Source organism: Myotis brandtii, unplaced genomic scaffold (assembly GCF_000412655.1).
Source record: "Myotis brandtii unplaced genomic scaffold, ASM41265v1 scaffold456, whole genome shotgun sequence".
Lineage (NCBI taxonomy): Eukaryota > Metazoa > Chordata > Mammalia > Chiroptera > Vespertilionidae > Myotis > Myotis brandtii.
Window position 1 is genome coordinate 4,604,025 of NW_005367431.1, and position 17,436 is coordinate 4,621,460.

General features: G+C 55.9%; 1 protein-coding gene across 1 annotated transcript in view; it reads left to right on the top strand.

Moving 5' to 3' along the window:
* Window positions 1–177: 177 nt before the first annotated feature.
* Window positions 178–17,436, top strand: part of RUNX3 (runt-related transcription factor 3) — a 54,515-nt gene continuing 37,256 nt past the window's right edge. The window contains exons 1-3 of the mRNA XM_014546762.1: window positions 178–267; window positions 1,657–1,912; window positions 10,196–10,300. Of these exons, the coding sequence (XP_014402248.1) occupies window positions 178–267; window positions 1,657–1,912; window positions 10,196–10,300 (451 nt within the window). The remainder of the gene's footprint in view (window positions 268–1,656; window positions 1,913–10,195; window positions 10,301–17,436) is intronic.

The following is a 17,436-nucleotide window of genomic DNA, read 5'->3' on the forward strand; positions in this document are numbered from 1 at the left end:
CCCCGAAGCCAGAGCCAGGCACCTGGGCCACCAGCCCGGTCGGTCTCAGGGCGCGCTCCACCCGGAGACGCAGGCGTTTCCTTTGGGGTGCACCCCGCACTGGTGACTTGTAGAGAGGCATGCCCCCTCCACCTTCGGGGAGCCCGGGGGGAGAAACGTTGATATGGAAGCGGGCCGATGGGGCTCCCCTCCAACCCGGATCCTTCGGACACAGCCCTGCGGGGAGGGGAGAAGCGGAGCCCGGGGCCCCCGGGCGAGGACACGGAGGTGGGGTGCGGAGGGTGGATAGGCCTGCCCTGCCCTGCCGGCACCCCTCCTCCTGCACAGCTTCAGCAACACTTCCTGCTCACACCCTCAACCTCCCGCTTCAGAAACCGTACACCGCGCGCGGCTCTGGGCCGGGACCAGAGACACTGTCCCTAACCGGTAGCTGCGGGGATCCCAAATGTTAGGCAGAGATCGGGGGTGCTCCCGCCCCTGGCAGCCCCCAGTCATGCAGAGGAGCTTCTCTTTGCCGGGGAGTAGGCGACTGTTTCATTTTCATTTTTTTTTTTTAAGGGGGCAGCGAGATGAAACGAAAACGACTTGGTTTTCCCCTAACCCTCTCGCAGCTGCCGTGAGAACGGGCGGGCAGGGCGGGCGGCGGCTGGGGGTGGCGGTGCCCGAGGTGGCTGCCGGCGGCGGCTTCTGGCAGCCGAGGCCGGCCTTGCTCCCATTAAGACGACTCCAAATTGGAAAGGAAAAAAAAAAAGGATGAGTGGCTCTTTGAGGTCTCCCGGGTGACATCTTAAAACACCAGTGGGGAGAACCTCCTGGGGACCGGCAGGCAGCCCCTGTGACTTTAATCCTCAGATCGGAGGTTTTACTGTCACTTGGAGCTTAAAAGGAATCTTTGAAATTAAAAGAAGACAGGATGTTGACAGGAAATCTGGCCTTTTTAATCAGACCCCAAACATTTTCTCCTTGAAATTTTTACCATCTGGATCCCTCGTCCCTGCACGCGGTGGCCACGTTCAAATGCATGGCTGTGACTGTGTCTGCAGCCTGATTCCTTTTCAAAAGGCATCTGCCTCTCCGAGCTCCGAGGGGTGAGGCTTGGGGGAGACGATATTAGGGGGCACCTCCACCCCCACCCCGCAATTCCCAGCAGGTGCATCCTCCTGCTATCAAAAGCCCCTCTGGCGCTTTAAAGGGGTTTTCTGGACAGACCCTCTCAAAACGACAGCTTGTTTTGCATTTTCCCTGCATAACGAATTCAGGCTACGCAGAGGCCGACACACTGGGCTGAGGCCACATGTCGGGGCCAAACATCATACCCCAAACGGCTCTTGCATTATTTGAGTCCCCTCATCATTGTTGTTGATACTGTTTTTTTAACGTTAGAGACTGGGTTGCTAGAGGCAGTGTTGATTCCTCTTTAGCTCACAAGCAAAGGGAAGAAGGAAGCTGCTTCCTACGTCGCAGTGACTGAGCTGGTGCCCAGCTCTCCCTTAGGTTTAATGGATGGAAGGGATGCTTTCCCGGGGCATGGCTTCACCAGTTTACCTAGGATTTTGGTTCGGAAGGTGGAGATCTTTTTGTTTTGGGGGGAGGGGGAGGGAGCGGTCTCTATTGTTGGTAAGCCTCCTCTCCACTCCGCATTTGAGAAATCCGCAGTGCGCCTGGGACCTAGGGGAGCTGCCTGCCCCAGCCCCTCCCCCCTTTCCCTGGCCTCCCGCTACCTTTCTAAGCTGGCCCCCTGCCCCCTGCCCTCAGGTGGTGGCACTGGGGGATGTGCCAGATGGCACGGTGGTGACGGTGATGGCGGGCAACGATGAGAACTACTCTGCCGAACTGCGCAATGCCTCTGCCGTCATGAAGAACCAGGTGGCCAGGTTCAACGACCTTCGCTTCGTGGGCCGCAGTGGGCGAGGTGAGTGGGAGGGAGACTGCGCCAGCCCAGCACTGGCCGTAGCAAAGGTTGGGGGGAAGGAAGCTGAGAATGAGGGGTCCCCGCGGGAGCCCCAGAAACAGGTCCATGCCCAGTTCGGTCTAAAACAGCAGTTTGCAACCCCTTAGGGTGTCACAGACCCCCCTGAAGATGTGAGGGGAAAAGCTGCCATTTCCCCCCCAGTCTCTGGGGCTTCCTAACTCCTGGAGCCCGCCATGCCTTCCCTTTCCTGATTGAGTGCACTGATCTCACAAAAGCTGCTGGGGGATGAGGAACAGGCTCAAAAAAGGGCCTTCTAAGTCTTTCGGCAGGCGGTTTAGAGGACAAATCCTTGGTCTTCGGGGACCCGGCACCCCAGCCACTCTCCCCACTGGGGCAGAATCTCCCCCACACTTTGGGGCTGCCTCTCCGCAGCTGTGGTCTCCCAAAGCCACAATTTCCCCAGCCCTTTGAGCCTTAACGTGGTTTAGAAAAGAAACGAATGCAGTACAGGATGCTGAATACTGGAAAGCGCAGCTCAAAGGCTGCCATCTCCCGCCCCAGAGTCAAGGCCGATGTGCCAGCCTACCTGCCTGACCTACCCCCGGGGCAGTATGAAGGAAGGCAGGATCAGGCACAGCTGCGGCTGCCACCGGGGGCTGTTGAGTAGGAGGACCTGAAACCCATCACCACTTCTGGATGCAGAAGTCCTAGAAACCTTGCCCGGGGAGGGGAAGGGGGAGGAATGGAGACTTGAGGGCTCGCTGGCCCTTTAAGACCAGCCTGCTGAAAATTGGGGAGTGCCCTTCCCTGAGCACCTGGCCTGCCCCTCCAGCTTTGTTAAGAAAGTAAGCTAGGTTCCCTCTGGCCCCAGCCTCCACAGAGGCTGAGGCAGAATTGTACTTTTCATCACCAATAAGCAAGACCTTTTCAAGGTTTAGGTCCCTCTGAGCCGCCAGCCCTGCTCGGAAGTGGGCATCTGGGCACCATTTTTTCCTCTTCAGCCGTTCAGTGTATACATACAAATGTCAAACATATTTTGACTTTTCAGCATTAATTAAAACCAGGGCATTATTTGCATGTAATAACTGTTTACTTGTTACTTTTTATGAAACTGAAATAGTTTACATTCTTTCAAACATTTCCTGTTCCTGTTGGCTCCCTTCCCCATGCACAGATTTCTTTCAAACGTTGCCCTTAACTGGTTGCAGGTTGATGGATGGAAAATGTTTGCTTTTATGAATTAAGCTTTCATTGCTGCTCCTAATTAGTCTCCAAGCCCCTTTTGTCATCCCCAATATCTCAAGCCCTTTGCAACTTAATCCCAGCCCCCGCCCAGAGTGGAGAGTCGCTAGCTGCCACTGCCTGGCGGTGGCTTGCTCGGATGCAGCTGGGCGGTGGGGCGGTGGCCCCGTCTGTCAGGTGGCAGTGGCAGAGAGGGAGGCCCGCTATAGCTGCATCCCCGAGGGGGCAGGCAGAAGGGAAGCTTAGAACCTGGGGCCCAGCACGGCACCAGGAACATGGCATCGCACCCCCTCTTCTAGGAGGTGCAATATAGAAAGAGAAGAGATGATGATTCTCTGAGTTACCTGAGACCTTGCCTGGCCATTCTGCTGCTGAAAATGATTTCCTCGCCCTAGCTGGTTTGGCTCAGTGGATAGAGCGTCCGCCTGTGGACTGAAGGGTCCCAGGTTCAATTCCGGCCAGGGGCACATGCCCAGGTTGCAGGCTCGATCCCCAGTGTGGGGCGTGCAGGAGGCAGCCGATCAGTGGTTCTCTCTCATCACTGATGTTTCTCTCTCTCTCTCCCTCTCCCTTCCTCTCTGAAATCAATTTAAAAAATATATTTTAAAAAAAGAAAATGATTTTCTTGTGGCATTTATGCCCACAGACCTGTGCCCACCCACAGGGCCTGCTGGGCAGCCCACTCTTAGAGCAGGCACAGCGGAGGCTGGATTGTGGCTCTGGAAAATAGATGCAGGAGGCTGCACTCCTCTCCCCAATCTTGGTGGTCCTGGGAAGCAGGAAGAGGCCTCAGTTGGGGTTCTGATGCCTGTAGAAGTCCACAGGACTTCTAGGCCTGGGAGGCTCATGGTATTCAACAGCCTGGGCTCTAAAACATCCGACCTGGGGTTCAGCCCCAGCTCCACCGGTGACTTGCTGGATGACATTGAGCAAATGGCTTAATCTCTCTGTGCCTCAGTTTCCGCATCTGTAAGATGGGGATCATACTGGTACCTACCTCATGGGATTTTGTCAGGGCTAAGGAACTTGGTACAAGTGTCTCCGTTGGCAACTGTTGCGAGCTGGATACATGATAGAGATTTTGTTACTTCAAATGCCTGGGACTAGAAGAGATCTTTGAAGTCCCTTTGAGTGGTGACAGTCACTGATTCTCTGATTCGGGTGCGGTTTGGGCGGGGGTGGGGGAAACCCAGAAGGTGTGAATTGTTGAGTGGGAGAAGTGGAGGCGGGTGGCTGAGGAAGGAGGGCGCCGGGCTCCTGTGGCAAGCAGCCTCTCGCGTCGGCTCTGCCCATCCTGCCCAGTGGGAAATTCCCTCGGAGAGAACAAGTCAGTGATTGACAGGGACGGGTTTGGGCCATTTCAGGAGTGGGGACAGGTTTGGGGACCCAGAGCCTTTCCCTGGCTCTCCGGCCTCTGCCAGGGCCAAGGAGCCAGATGGAAACTTCTGCTTGTTTCCTTGCCTTTCATTCCTTGACTCTGTCTTAATTCCAGGAAGATAGATACCTTTCCAGGAAAGACATGCACACACCAGCAGCACAGAGCTCTCGTGATTAGACTGCAGGTGTGAAGCAGGAACAGGAAGGGAAGGAAACCAAATCATCAGTGTCCCTTGCAGAGATTAAGGCCCAGGTGCACACCCTCCCAGACGCAGCGCCCCCTTCAATAATGTGTAACGCCCTTTACCATCTCACAGTGAAATGTAGATACCGTAGCCCACCTACCTACGCAGTTTCAAAGCCGATATAATTCCGTAGCCCTAATAAAAAATGGGGAAAGTGATTTATAATAAAATATCCATTTGAATATGTAAATGTTGGGCGAGACCACAGCGTCTGATGGATGGGCACTTCCGCCTCTGGTAGGTGGCCTGTGACTGGCGGCGAGGTGTACATGACTCAAAGTCTGAGCCCCACTCTGCCGTCAATGACATGATTTTCTGAACTTGTGAACAATTCTTGGTAAAGTTCTGAACACATTTTTTTTTTTTAAGACTGTCTTTCCTCCTGGGAAATTCAATAGACGTTAAAAGTGTACAAAAAAATTTACCTTGTTTTATGCAAAATTTAGTTCAGTTCATGGCTCAGATCATCTTTATCAGCAAGTTTTTCATGCACAGAAAGTATGACTATTTCACAGCCCTGTGCACCTCCCCCCCAAAGCAATCCCACCTCTTGAGAATCACACACCACAATCCCCAAAAAGCCCTCTAGGAGGCGGCCATGGGCCTAGGTCAGTGGTCAGCAAACTGTGGCTCAGCAAACCGCGGCTCGAAAGCCACATGTGGCTCTTTGGTCCCTTCAGTGTGGCTCTCCCACAAAATACCGGCTCCTGCGCATGGGCCATGAAGTTTCAATCGCACTGTACGTGCGAGCCTGCACGTGGTATTTTGTGGAAGAGCCACACTGAAGAGGCCAAAGAGCCGCATGTGGCTCACGAGCCGCAGTTTGCCGACCACGGGCCTAGGTGAAAGTGAAAAGAGCTTTAGTTCCCAAACTGTCGTTAACTGGTTAAAAAGATCCTGCCGTAGTGTGTGGAGAGAGATTTGGGGTGAAAGGTGTGAGCTGCAGGCACTGGTGGGGAGGAGATAGATGGCTTCTTGGCCAATGTTGAGAAACCCAGAGGTTCCCGAGGCAGGTCCCCTCCCGCTACCCATGAGCCCTGTGGTAGGGACACCTCCCACAGGAACCCTGGCTGAGAGGGACGGGGACAAGGACGGGGACTTGCCCAAGGTCACACTGCCAGGCCCAGCAGTGTGTGCTGATTGGTTCAGGGCCCCAGGTGCTTCTGGAATGTCTGGGGCCACTCCGAGCCCCAAGGCACAGCTATTTCCAGACGAGGACTGCTCCCCCTCCAATCGCCAGCCCTCGGAGTGCCTTGATTTACAATTCCTAGACTCCCGGCTGGTTGCAAGTTTGCCCGGGGTTCCTGCACAACGTTGTCCACCTCCTTGGTTTTCTCAGCTCCTCCTCCAAGAGGAGAAGAGAGATAATGGATGGGTTTGCTGCTAGGCACAGAGAGGGGTGAGGGCCCCTCAGGGAGACAGCTTTTGCTCACCCCTGGTTCAAGGGGTCCCTGTCTCTTGTTCCCTGCTACCTGCTCCGCCCTCCCACTCCTGCTCCCAGGTCCCAGCCTCTCCCTTTCTCCTGGCCCCCTCCCGCCTCTCTAGGAGTGCCTGGGAGGGTTAGTGCCAGGCCTGGAAACTGAGAGGAAGCTGTCCAGGAGGGCTGGTGACCTCGGGTGTCCTGTGGTTTGCTGCCTGATGGGGAGAGGGGCTTCTCACAGCAGGCCCTTAGTGTCTGTGTAGAGGGGCTGGCTCCATCATATTCTAACCTTCCTGGGCTCTGCCTGGAGACTGTGTGACCTGGTCTCCTCATTGCCTTTCTGCCTCAGTTTTCTCATCTATAAAATGGGAGCAGCAATCTCTGCCCTTCATTCCTTTAACAAACATTTATTGAGCACCTACGACATGCCAGATGCTGTCCTAGGGGCTTGGGAAACAGCCATGAAAAGCACAAAAATTCTGGTCTCCAGGGAGCTTACAGTCTAATACTGGGAGACGAGATAACTAAGTAGATGAATTATGAGAAGTAATAAGCATTTGGGGGAAATTCAGTCAGGGAGCAAGGGAAGGTTTATGACGCTTCTGGTTGATCTTCTTCATCTTTTTTTCACCCTGTGGACCCCTTTGACAGTCTCAGGATAATGTTTTTCAAGGAGCAAAATAAAATATAAAAGATGACACTGGGAACCAATTATGTTAAAACATAGTTAGCGAGCTGTCTTTTAAAATTGTGATAAATGTGCCCACTTTGTTAGCATATGAAGTAATAAGATCTAGCAATGACGACCATGATTTTGAAGTTGTGACGAGTGTGGGAGCTATTTAGAGGAATCTGCAGCGCCTGTAATGTGATATGTAAATGCCTGTGACGTCTGTGTGACAAGGTCGCAGGGACTTCTGTGAGGCTTTGTGGCTTGTTGCCTATGTTCAGCCTCGAGAGAGATGCTAAATTTCATTTCGAGGTTAGGGACAATGCAATGGCCCGTCTTTTTCTTTCCTATCCCGGTTCTCGGGCGCACTCAGTTGTAGAGGAGGCTGCACAAGTCGAGTTAAAGACTCCTACTTTAGAGAAAATGGCCAGGGCAGGCCTCACTGGGCATGTGACTTTTCAGTGGAGACCTGAGGGAGGTGAGGTGATAAAAGGGGGGTTTTCAGGGGCTTGGGGCCCACCCGCCTGGCAGCCCTCTGGCCGCTGTCCACCTAAACTCCTCATCACTTGGTGCCCTGTGGACCGAGGACGTGATGGACAGAGAGGCCCAGGGGCCCCCGGAGAGTGCCTGACTGGTTGGGGGCCGGGGGCCCAGGAGGGAAATGACTTCAGAGTGAGGGCGAGCAGTAGGAGGGCCCCCGGAAAGAGTGGGCAGGGAGCCTGAGCCCACCTGCCACCATTTCCCCTGCCCTTCTGCACGTCCTGTTTTCAGGAATCACGGAAAGTGCCCCTGTGGTCTGAGAGTGAGGGGCCGTGTGTGTCCCTCTGACCCGGGACTCCAGGGGCAGGGACCACTGGGGCATTTGCATCCCTGCCTTTAGCCGGCTGGCTCAGGAACATTCTCCCAGAGGGGCCCGCACTTTCCAGGTCCAGTCTCTTATACTTGAGCCCCATCCTCCCAGCCCTGATGTCTCAGAGCCCGTGGGCCCCTGGGTGTGGCCCCAGCGGCCTGGCAGGTGACCGTGGTCTGGAGTCTCCTGTATCGGCCTAGAAGCACTCAGAAGCACTGAGAATGGACCATGCAAAGAGGACTGTAGGCTGTCGGTCTCTCCGAGTTTTCATCCCCCACCTGTGAGGTGGGCTATCAAACCCACCCGCCGCCTTGGAGAGTCGTTGGGGGCACAGGGACAGCAGAGGGGTTCGTTCTGGCAGCCCTGGGGGACACAGGTGCCCGGGCCAATGACCCTGCCCCCGGGGAGTCTCCAAGCCTGTAACCGGGATCCAGAGATGGGGGTGCTCAGACAGAGGCGAAGCTCCCCCACATCCTCCCAATCTCGTGTGTGGAGGTTTTGATGGTAACGGAGAGCAGGCAGGCAGGGGGTGCTCACATTCCAAGGAGGTGCTGGGAAAACTGGTGTTGCCCTTTGAGGAAAAATCCTTCCCTTATACCTTATGGAGCAGTCTTCCCTCGAAGAATCAAAGAATTAGATGTAGGAAGTAAAGAGAACACAGTTCATCAGAGGCAAGCCTTTATCGGCCCCGTTACCCAGGGCAACCTGCCTAAACATAAAAAACATAGGAGCAATCACAAACCAGAGAAAGAAATGAAAACGCAAACCAGCTCAGAACCAGAGAGGGAAACGTAAAGGCCAGCGATCGATCGATCGGGGCAGCCGATCGCCACAAATAGGACAGGGAGGTGTTAACGAGCTGATTACGGAGAGATGGCTTTTTGTTTGTTATATCCTCACCCGGGGATATTTTTCCATTGATTTTTAGAGAGAGTGGAAGAGAGAGGGAAAGACAAAGAGAAATATCTATGTGAGAGAAACTCATCAAGTGGTTGCCTCCTGCACGAGCCCCAACCAGGTCCGGGGCCTGCAACCAAGGTACGTGCCCTTGACCGAAATCGAACCCGGGACCCTTCAGTCCCCAAGCCAACACTCTATCCACTGATCCAAACCAGCTAGGCTACAGAATGATGTTTTAAAGGCACCAAAACTTTAATACGAAATTATAAAAGAACACGAAGCCATCATTTGTGTTGGGTTAGGACGGATAATAAATGTATAAAAAGCTTCATTCTCACTAGTATTAGAAAAAAGACTAGTTCAGTCAGGAGCATTTAAAAGATCTTCCACCTCAATAGACGGCGCCGATGGCGCCAGGGTGACACACGGCCTCACACCCATCACAGTGGCTCTCTGGAGAGCCATCCCATCTCTGGAGAGATCGCGGCCCCTAAGTACGTCCCAGCCCTCTGCTCTGATGGACTCACGCGCCACTTCTTGGAATCTATGCTGAGGAAGTCCGCAGAAATGCAGACAAAGACTCTTATAAGCAGAAGGTCATTTTCATTTTATTTCAAATGGTAAAAAAATAAATTATTTTAAAAGTTTTTTCCCCTCTCAGGAATTTTGAATGGAGACTTTGGAGCCAAATGCCTATTTAAAAATAGAACAGAGTCCTGGAAATAACAGTTGTGTCTACAAATGAAATGTCTGCAGCTCCCAAATCAGCCCTTTTCCAGCCCCAGCCGCACACACCGTAAGAAATCAGCGGCAGGGTAATGCCGAAGAGTAAGGAGATGAATGAATAAAAGATGAGGCTCCTATGAGTTGAAATATTTTGCAGCCATTAAAAATGAAGTTTATGAAGAATTTGTAATGACACGGGAAAGTGCTTATGATGTGATGTTAGATGAAAAACAAAGCAGGGTACAAAATATATGTATATATATTGGAATCACTGCAACTTTTTAAACGTGCTTACCCACACAAAAAGGATTGGAGGAGAAAACACCCAAGCTGTAACAGTGTTTATCTCTGGCTAGTGGGATTATGGGCATTTTCTTCTTTTTTATATCTTTTATGTTCTCATAATTCTCTGTAAAAATCATTAATTACTTTTGGGGGGGAATATATATGTATATATATATACACACACACATACATACACACATACATACACATACACACACATACATACACACACATACATACATACACATATATAATCTCTCCATCCTTGCTCCCCACCCCCAAATCACAGGGGTCTCTGCATAGAAGGAACACAAACAGGATAAGAAACAGAGAGGGATACGCCAGGGCAGCCTGGGGAGGTGGAGGCAAAATAAAGTTGGTGCCAGACCTCCTGGAGCCTTGAGTGCCAACCCCAGCAGTTTGAACTTCACCCAGAGCCCCGTCTTCTGCCCAGATTCAAAGGAGAGTGGCCTGCCCCTTCTGGAAGGTTAGGGGGCTTCTTGGGGAGACCAACGTGTTGTGAGTGGCTCCAGGTACCAACCTCCTGCCTTTTCCCCACTCCCCCCAGGGAAGAGTTTCACACTGACCATCACCGTGTTCACCAACCCCACCCAAGTGGCCACCTACCACCGAGCCATCAAGGTGACTGTGGATGGACCCCGGGAGCCCAGACGTAAGTGCCCGAGCCACTGAGTCCCCTGGGAGGGGGAAGGAGGGTCCAAAGGGAGAAGGGCAGCAGCCGAGGTCAGACAGACGGCACTGGGTTCTGGGAGCACTCGGGGGGCGGGGATGTGGTCTCTGCTCTACACCCCCCAACCCTCTGTGCTTGGCCTGGACTTCGGGAGGCCAGTGAGGAGGCTGGGACAGGGAGATAACAGGATCAGCGGACCCGCTCCCATGGGGTGACCGCCGTTGGGAGCCTCTGGGGAGTATGGACTTGCATGGGGCTGGAGGCCGGGCCGGTGTGCTCTGCTCCACCCCAGCTTCCTCCGCCAGTGGCTGAAGGAGGCCGGGTCCCCTCCTTGGAAACTCTTTCTTTGAATCTGAGTCTGTGACTTACTCAGGTCGCCCAGGGGCCGGGCATGCTGACCCCTGGGCCCAGTGTCCAGATCAGAAATGCAAATTTGATTCTGCAGATATTTATCGAGCACCTGCTGTGTGTAGGGAGCCCTGGTCCGTGCATTTTAGCATCAAAGAGAGTTTGTGTTTCATTGCTTCTGCTGAAGGGCCTGGGGTTTGCAGATTCAGATTAGGGAACTGGAGGGGCAGCGGCCAAGGAGTGGGCCAGAGGCCTGTGTTCACTGGATGAAAGAGTGAATGAGTGAGTGAGTGAATGAATGAATGAATGAATGAAGCAGAGAACCAGCTGGCCATCTCTGGACTGGCTGCTCCTGAGCTCTGAGCAGAGCTCTTGTCTGGACTGCCCCTCACTCGCACACGCTCACTGGTGCATTGAGAGCTACCCTGTCCTTGTCTTTCTGTGTAATTGTGGCCCCTTGCAGTTTAGACAACCCTCTCGTATTTATTGTCTCATGTGAGATCCTCGTGATATCAGAGCCAAGGGTCACCCAGTCGCAGTGAGGAGAGAATTCAGGCCTGGGGACATGGAGGTCCTGGCTGGGGAGGCGTCCAGGATCCTAGACACAGCCTTTGATCCCAGCTCAGGAGGGAGTAAGCCTGGCAGGAGGACAAGCTCCTGGCCTCTCAGTGCCCAAGGCTCACAACGGGAGTGTGACTACCAGGGCGTGGTCAGGGAGGGCTCCCAGGCCTGGCCCCGCGCCTCCGTTCCTGGGAATCGGGCATGGCCCATCCGGGGAAGGCTCAGAGCTGGCCCTGGAAGAGTTCTCCCACCTCTCAGGACTCCCTCCTGCGGCCTCCCCTGAGCTGTCGTATGTGGTCATCAGGCCCAAAGGCAGGCAGCTCCCAGCAGGCACTGGGTCTGGTCAGATTCCTGCTAGGATTGGACATGGATGTGTCCATGCCTGGCCTTGGGCTCCATAGCTCCAACAAGTCATGTCTCCTTTTTGGCCTCAGTTTTGTCAGCGGTGAGCCGGGTCAGTGACTCCCCCGCATCTCCAGGTGATAAAGGCTGGCAAGCCCTGTGTGTCACAGGCCTTTGTGCAGACAGCAGAGTCTAAGCCACTTTGCCTGGCTGGGGGACCTTGGGCAAGTTGCAGACCTCTCTGGGCATCAGCTGCCTCCTCCGGGAAGCGCGAGAATACCCTCCTCCCTGCAGGCCTGGGGGTCAGTGCCCACAGGCGGCAGCAGAGGGAGGCTCATTGTGAGTCACTGGACTGTGTTCTGTTACCTCTGGCACTGGGCCATCTCCCTGGGCTCCCATCACCACCACCACTAGGGTGGCTGCTGGAACCCCAGGCCATGGTAATAGAGGTCTAAGTTTCTGTCGAAGGAGGTGATATTCTACTCTGAGTCTCCAGGGGCAGAATCAGGACGGACGGGAGCCACCATTGGGCTCAGTGTGACTGATGCGGCACAAAGCAGTGAGCACCCAGTGTGGAGAGGCATGTTAGCCGGGGCGTGGAGCCTGGTGGGAAGGTTCCCAGGGGCCGGGCAGCACCTGGAATCCCTCAGAGCCCTCCATGTTCAGCCCGCCCAGCCCAGAGCTGCTCACCAGCCCCCACTGAGGCCCCTGGATGAGGGTGAAGACTTGGCCTCCCCCTGCCTGCTCGTCTCTCCTGGGGTCCCCCACACCTGAGACAGCCCCTTCTTGGAGTGAGCTGGTGGGGGAGTGGGTGGCACAGGAAGAGGCAGCGAGAAGGGAGAGCCAGGCCTGGAGATAAGCTGGAGTCAGAGGCCAGGCTTGCTGCGTGACCTGAGGCAGATGGTGCCCCTCTCTGGGCGGTGGCACAGGCCAGATCAGTGGTTTTAAAGTGACTTGTTCCAATAAAACCTTAGCAAAAGCTCATTTATAGGAAAGAGCAGCCATGGGCCTGGGGGGAGGCAGGCAGTTCTCCAGGTCTTCCATCCCGAGGACCTGCTGGCCCCTCCCCTGGCCCTACCCCGGCCCCTGCCCCTGGCCCAGCCCTCAGGTCAGGTCTCCCCAGCACCTGGGTTCCAGTCCCAGCCTGGCCTTCCGCCTGTGACCTTCTGGGCCTCAGTTTCCCCACGGCCGGTCATCCAGCCCCCCCGAGTGCCAGGCCCTGGGCAAAGCCTCAGTTAACTGATCCTTAATGGCCCCAGGAAGAGACAGGCCAGGAGGCAAAGCCACTTGCTCAAGGTGCACCCAGGGCTCCAGCCCGGGGCTCAGGCCAGCAAGTCACTTAGAAGGGCCTTCCCACCTTCATGTGCGCATCTGTAAAATGGGGGCGATATTAGCATCTCCTCGGGGGAGTTCTTGTGGTCATTAATCTGGCTTCCAGCTGCCCTCCTGCAGGAAGTGTTCAGGAGCCCTCATGGTTTATGTCGGGATTTTCTTTCTGGGCCTTTCTCCTGCTTTGTCCCCCCGTGGTGGAGTGGGAGGGGAGTCGGAGCTGGTCCAGGGAGCCAAGGAGTGGAGCCTGCAGATCTCTGAGCCGCTGTGGGTTCTGTGGCCGGGCCGTTCCCCTCCAGTGCCCTGCAGAGCGTGCCCCAGCTGCAGCCAGGTGGCCGGCTGGGCTGGAGGCTGGCTTGGTGGCTTCCTGCCTGTGTGGCCTTGGTTTCTGAGGTTCTCGATACTGGTGTCCCTCACAGTCGCTGGGGGCTTGTTACAAGGAAGGTGGCTGAGCGGGATCCAGGATCTGGGCAGGAGGCAGGACAGCGCCTGGCGACTCTGTCGTGGACCACAGTTTGGGGACTGCGTGCTCCACGTCTTCCAGGCTTAGCAGGTGCTGGTACCTGAAAGGCTAGGACCCGGGTTCCTAATCCTGCCCGAGGCCGAGAGAGGGCAGCCCTGCCATCTTGCCTGTGGGCCCTTCCCAAAAATGTACATGGAAGGATTTCAACCAATATTTTCCTAGGCACCTCCCGTGAGGAGGCACTGTTCTAGAAGCTGGGACACCTCAGTGAACCCAGCAGATGGGTCTCACACACAGGGGTGGGGAGAGATGGTAAACAGCTCTGTTATCACCATGGCAACAAGGCCCCACCTGATCTGTGCCCATTACTCCTCTGTCTTCCTCTCAAACGCCTTCCTCCTCACTCTCCCCACGCTGGCCTCCTGGTTGGTCTTCAAAGTGGGTAGTCTCACTCCTGCCTCAGGGCCTTTGCACTGCTATTCCCTCTACCGGGAACACCCCCCGGGCACCCCCAGATTCATGGCTCACTCCTTCCCTCCCTGAAGTCTTTCAGCAAACTTTGCAGTGAGCCCTTTGCTGATCGCCCTGTTTCAAATCACAGGCACAGCAATCCCCCCAAACCCCCTTATACCTCCCGGCTTCCATTTGAGCTCGAGCACCTTCTAAGATGCTGTGTAGTCCACTCATTTCTTTTCTTGCTTTCTCATCTCCCCTCTCGTGCACACGTTCCACAGGGTGAGGGTGTTTCCTCTGCTTTGTCAGGCACTTGGTATAGACCCTGGAATACAGAAACGAACACTTCGTAGGTGCTCGATAAACACTTACGGAATAAGTGAAGTAAACGAATGATTAGCTGATTTAATTTCAGGTAACATGAAGTCCTGTGAAGAAAAGAAAGTCGGGGGTGAGCGGACAGCGTGTGGGGATGAAACACGGCAGGGTGGGGGACGGGGAGACCTCCTGAAGAGGCGATATTTGAGCAGGGCCCGAAGGAGGTGAGCAGTCACTGTGGCGGCATGGGTGGGAAAAGCTAAAGCTGCCGTTTTGTCCTCAGCTCCAGGTGTGGGGAGGCGAGGGATGTCCCAGGTGAGGAGAGCCAACGGCTCCTGGCCCCAGCCCCCGGACCCCCGGTCCCCAGGGGAGTGTGCCAGCAGGAGGGAAGGGGTTAACCTTAGACCTCCCTGGCTCCCTAATCAAGCCCAGGCCGCTGGAAACCCCAGTTGCAGGCCTGGGAAGGAGAAGCCTGCCTCCCTGCCCGCTGGCCCCCCGCCAGCCACCGACCGGCTTTCATCTGCTCACAGGGGGCCGATTCACAGCAGACCACCCGGGGCCCAGCACCCGCCTGCGATTCCATGCGGTTGTTAAGAGTCGGGTGTAAATCTCCTGACAGGCCGCAGAGCGGGCCTAGGGCCTGGGTGCCCCACCCCTCGGCTGGGCAGACAGTGGCTGCTGTGTCTGGGTTGTGGCCGCACCAGAGCCTGGCCAGGCGGCCGAGTGGCTTCATCCGGGTGCCCACATTGTTCCCCACAGATGACCCTGTTCCTGTGGCCCTGCCCAGCTCCTCTGCTCCCTGCCCTCTGCCTTTGTTGGCCTCCTGGCCCCCTCCGTGCCGCCGAGACAGGACACTGAGCTGGCCTCTTGCCAGTCGCACCTCAATGCCAGGCAACCCCCCTCTCCTTCTCTTGGAGGTCACGGGAGGCCACGACCTTAGCAGCCAAGTTAGCTGCAATGTGCTGACCTTTCTAGGTTTGACCTTGACCACGTGCCTCCACTTTCCCATCTGCAAAATGGGGTGACCGTGGCGGTCTCGCACAGCAGCACCACAGGCTTGGTGACGCTGGAGGGCCTGTCAGTGGTTTGAGCCCAGCTTCTGGAGGCTGACAAGCAGCCTGAGCCAGTCCTGGGTGCCGAGTGCTCCCTGTCCTCCCCACAGAGTGCTCTGTCCTCAGCTCCTCCTCACTCTCAGGAGTTGGCCAGATGATGACCATTTTATAGGTGTGGACACTGAGTCCCAGGAGGGAAGAGGGACTGGGAGGGATAGAGCAGGGCGTGATTGGAGCCGGCCTGTCGGCGCTGAGCTCCAGAGCAGGGCAGGGCTCCTGAGAAAGTCCACTGATACTGTCATCTTCTCCCCAGGCCCAGCCTCCCGGGCCTGCCGGAGCCCCGCTGGCCTGAGCCTGGGCTGGGCCCTAGCACCGTGTCTGGAGCCCCTGGTTTCACAGCCCAGGCTCCTTTCCTGCAGGATGGGCTCAGGAAGAGAAGGTGGGAGGTGCTTCCCCTGGGACCTGAAGCGTCACTGACCTTCTCCAGACTGTTTCTCACCTTAAATAGGGGCAGTGGTCAACCTCCGGGTGGGATGATGCAGTGTCACCTGCTCAGACACGGGCGTGGAGGAAGCACCCAGAAGCGCGCTGCTCTTTCCTTCCACTGCTGGCCACTGCTCCCGGCCTGCAGAGGGGCTGGGGCTCCTGCCGGGAGGAGGCCTTCCTGGAGGAGCAGCTCCTGGGCTGAGCCCCAAAGGACAGGAACTCATTCCTGGCCGGGGCTGTGCCTGAGCTGTGGCTCTGAAGTGTGGAGGCAGAGAAAACTCGAGAAACCCTGGCACGGTGGCAGCAGCAGGAGGTGGTGGTAGGTGGGCCCTGGAGCAAGCAACCCTGCCTTCTCCATTCTGGGGTCCCAGTCTGGCCAGCGGCTGATCCCTGCAATCTTAAGTCAGAGACTTCCCGAGCCAGAGGGGCTCCGTGAGCAGCCTGTGCAGGGGGAACGGAGGCACCGCGAGAGATCCCCGCCCGCTCCCACTGTGGGCAGCCACATGAAAGAGGTCCGTTCCGCAGCCCCATCTCCTTCCCTGGGGCACAGGAAGTTCCTTCTGCTCCCAACATGAAGGCCCGGGCCCCGTGGCGCTGAGACTCTCTGGCTCCCTGGCCATGTGGAGCCGCCTCGGCTTCCCTCTGCCCCTCCCCGCAGCCTTCCACAGCAGCAAGGAAGCAATTCCCCACGTGCTGCTAACATCCCCTCCTCCAGCAAGTCTGTCCGATGTGAAGGCAGAACATGTGCTCAGGGGCCAGAGCACCTGATTTCTATCCCAGACCAAGCACTGAGCATCGGTCTCGCCGTGAGGTCTCAGTGGCCCCATCTGTACAATGGGAGCAGAAAGGAAAGTGTCAGGAGAAAGAGCACTTGGAGTTCTTGGGTTCTGGACGACAGTGCTGGCTCTGCTGTCCTGGCGTTGTGTCCCAGACACAAAGAGACGAGACTTACCCGGCCTTGGTGTCCTGTTCTAACGTGAGGGCAATCGCCCTGCCTCCCTTGGAACGAGCGGGGGGGGGGGAGAGTTCTGGGCGCGATGGCGGGGGCCCGTGTGGGTGGAGAGCGTTCACAGAACTTGCTTGGCCAGCGCCACAGCCTGGGAGGGTGTCATGATGGGGACACTGCGGCTCGGGGTGGGGGAAAGGGAGTGTGACTTTAGTGAGGCCACCAGGCTGCAAGCAGCAGGGCCCAGCCTCGAACCAGGCCTCTGTGAACCCCGCCCTCCTCCTGCTGGGCCGCAGAGTCACTGTAAACACCTGGGACACAGTGTGACTCAGAAGCAGGGCTTCATTCGCCCGTGAGGATCATAACAAGGCCTGAGGTTTTGCACCAGCTTTTGTGTAGCCCCATTGGCTCACGTCAAGCGTGTGGCTGAGACACCCGGATCCTTTGCACCCAACTGCTGTCAGGTCAGCCTGCGGCCTCCAGGTCCACCCGCCGCTTCCTGCCTTGAGATGGTTCTGAATCCATTCGTCCCCCAGTTGTCCACTTCGCGGCTGCCATCTTCCATGTTTCTCTCCCCCCGGGCTGAGGCCGGGCCTTTCGGCACTCCCCTGGAAACCACACTAACCACTTCTTGGTGGCTGAGCCGTCTCAACTAACCAGATAATGAAGTTTTGAACTTGGAGGATACAAACTGGCAGCCCTTGGGCAGGACACATCCTACAAAGTGATCCGTTTGGCGCTTTTTTTTTTTTTTTTGGTTCAGTATTTGAATTAATTGCCAACATATAAAATATGGGAGATTTCCTATAAAAACAGGTTT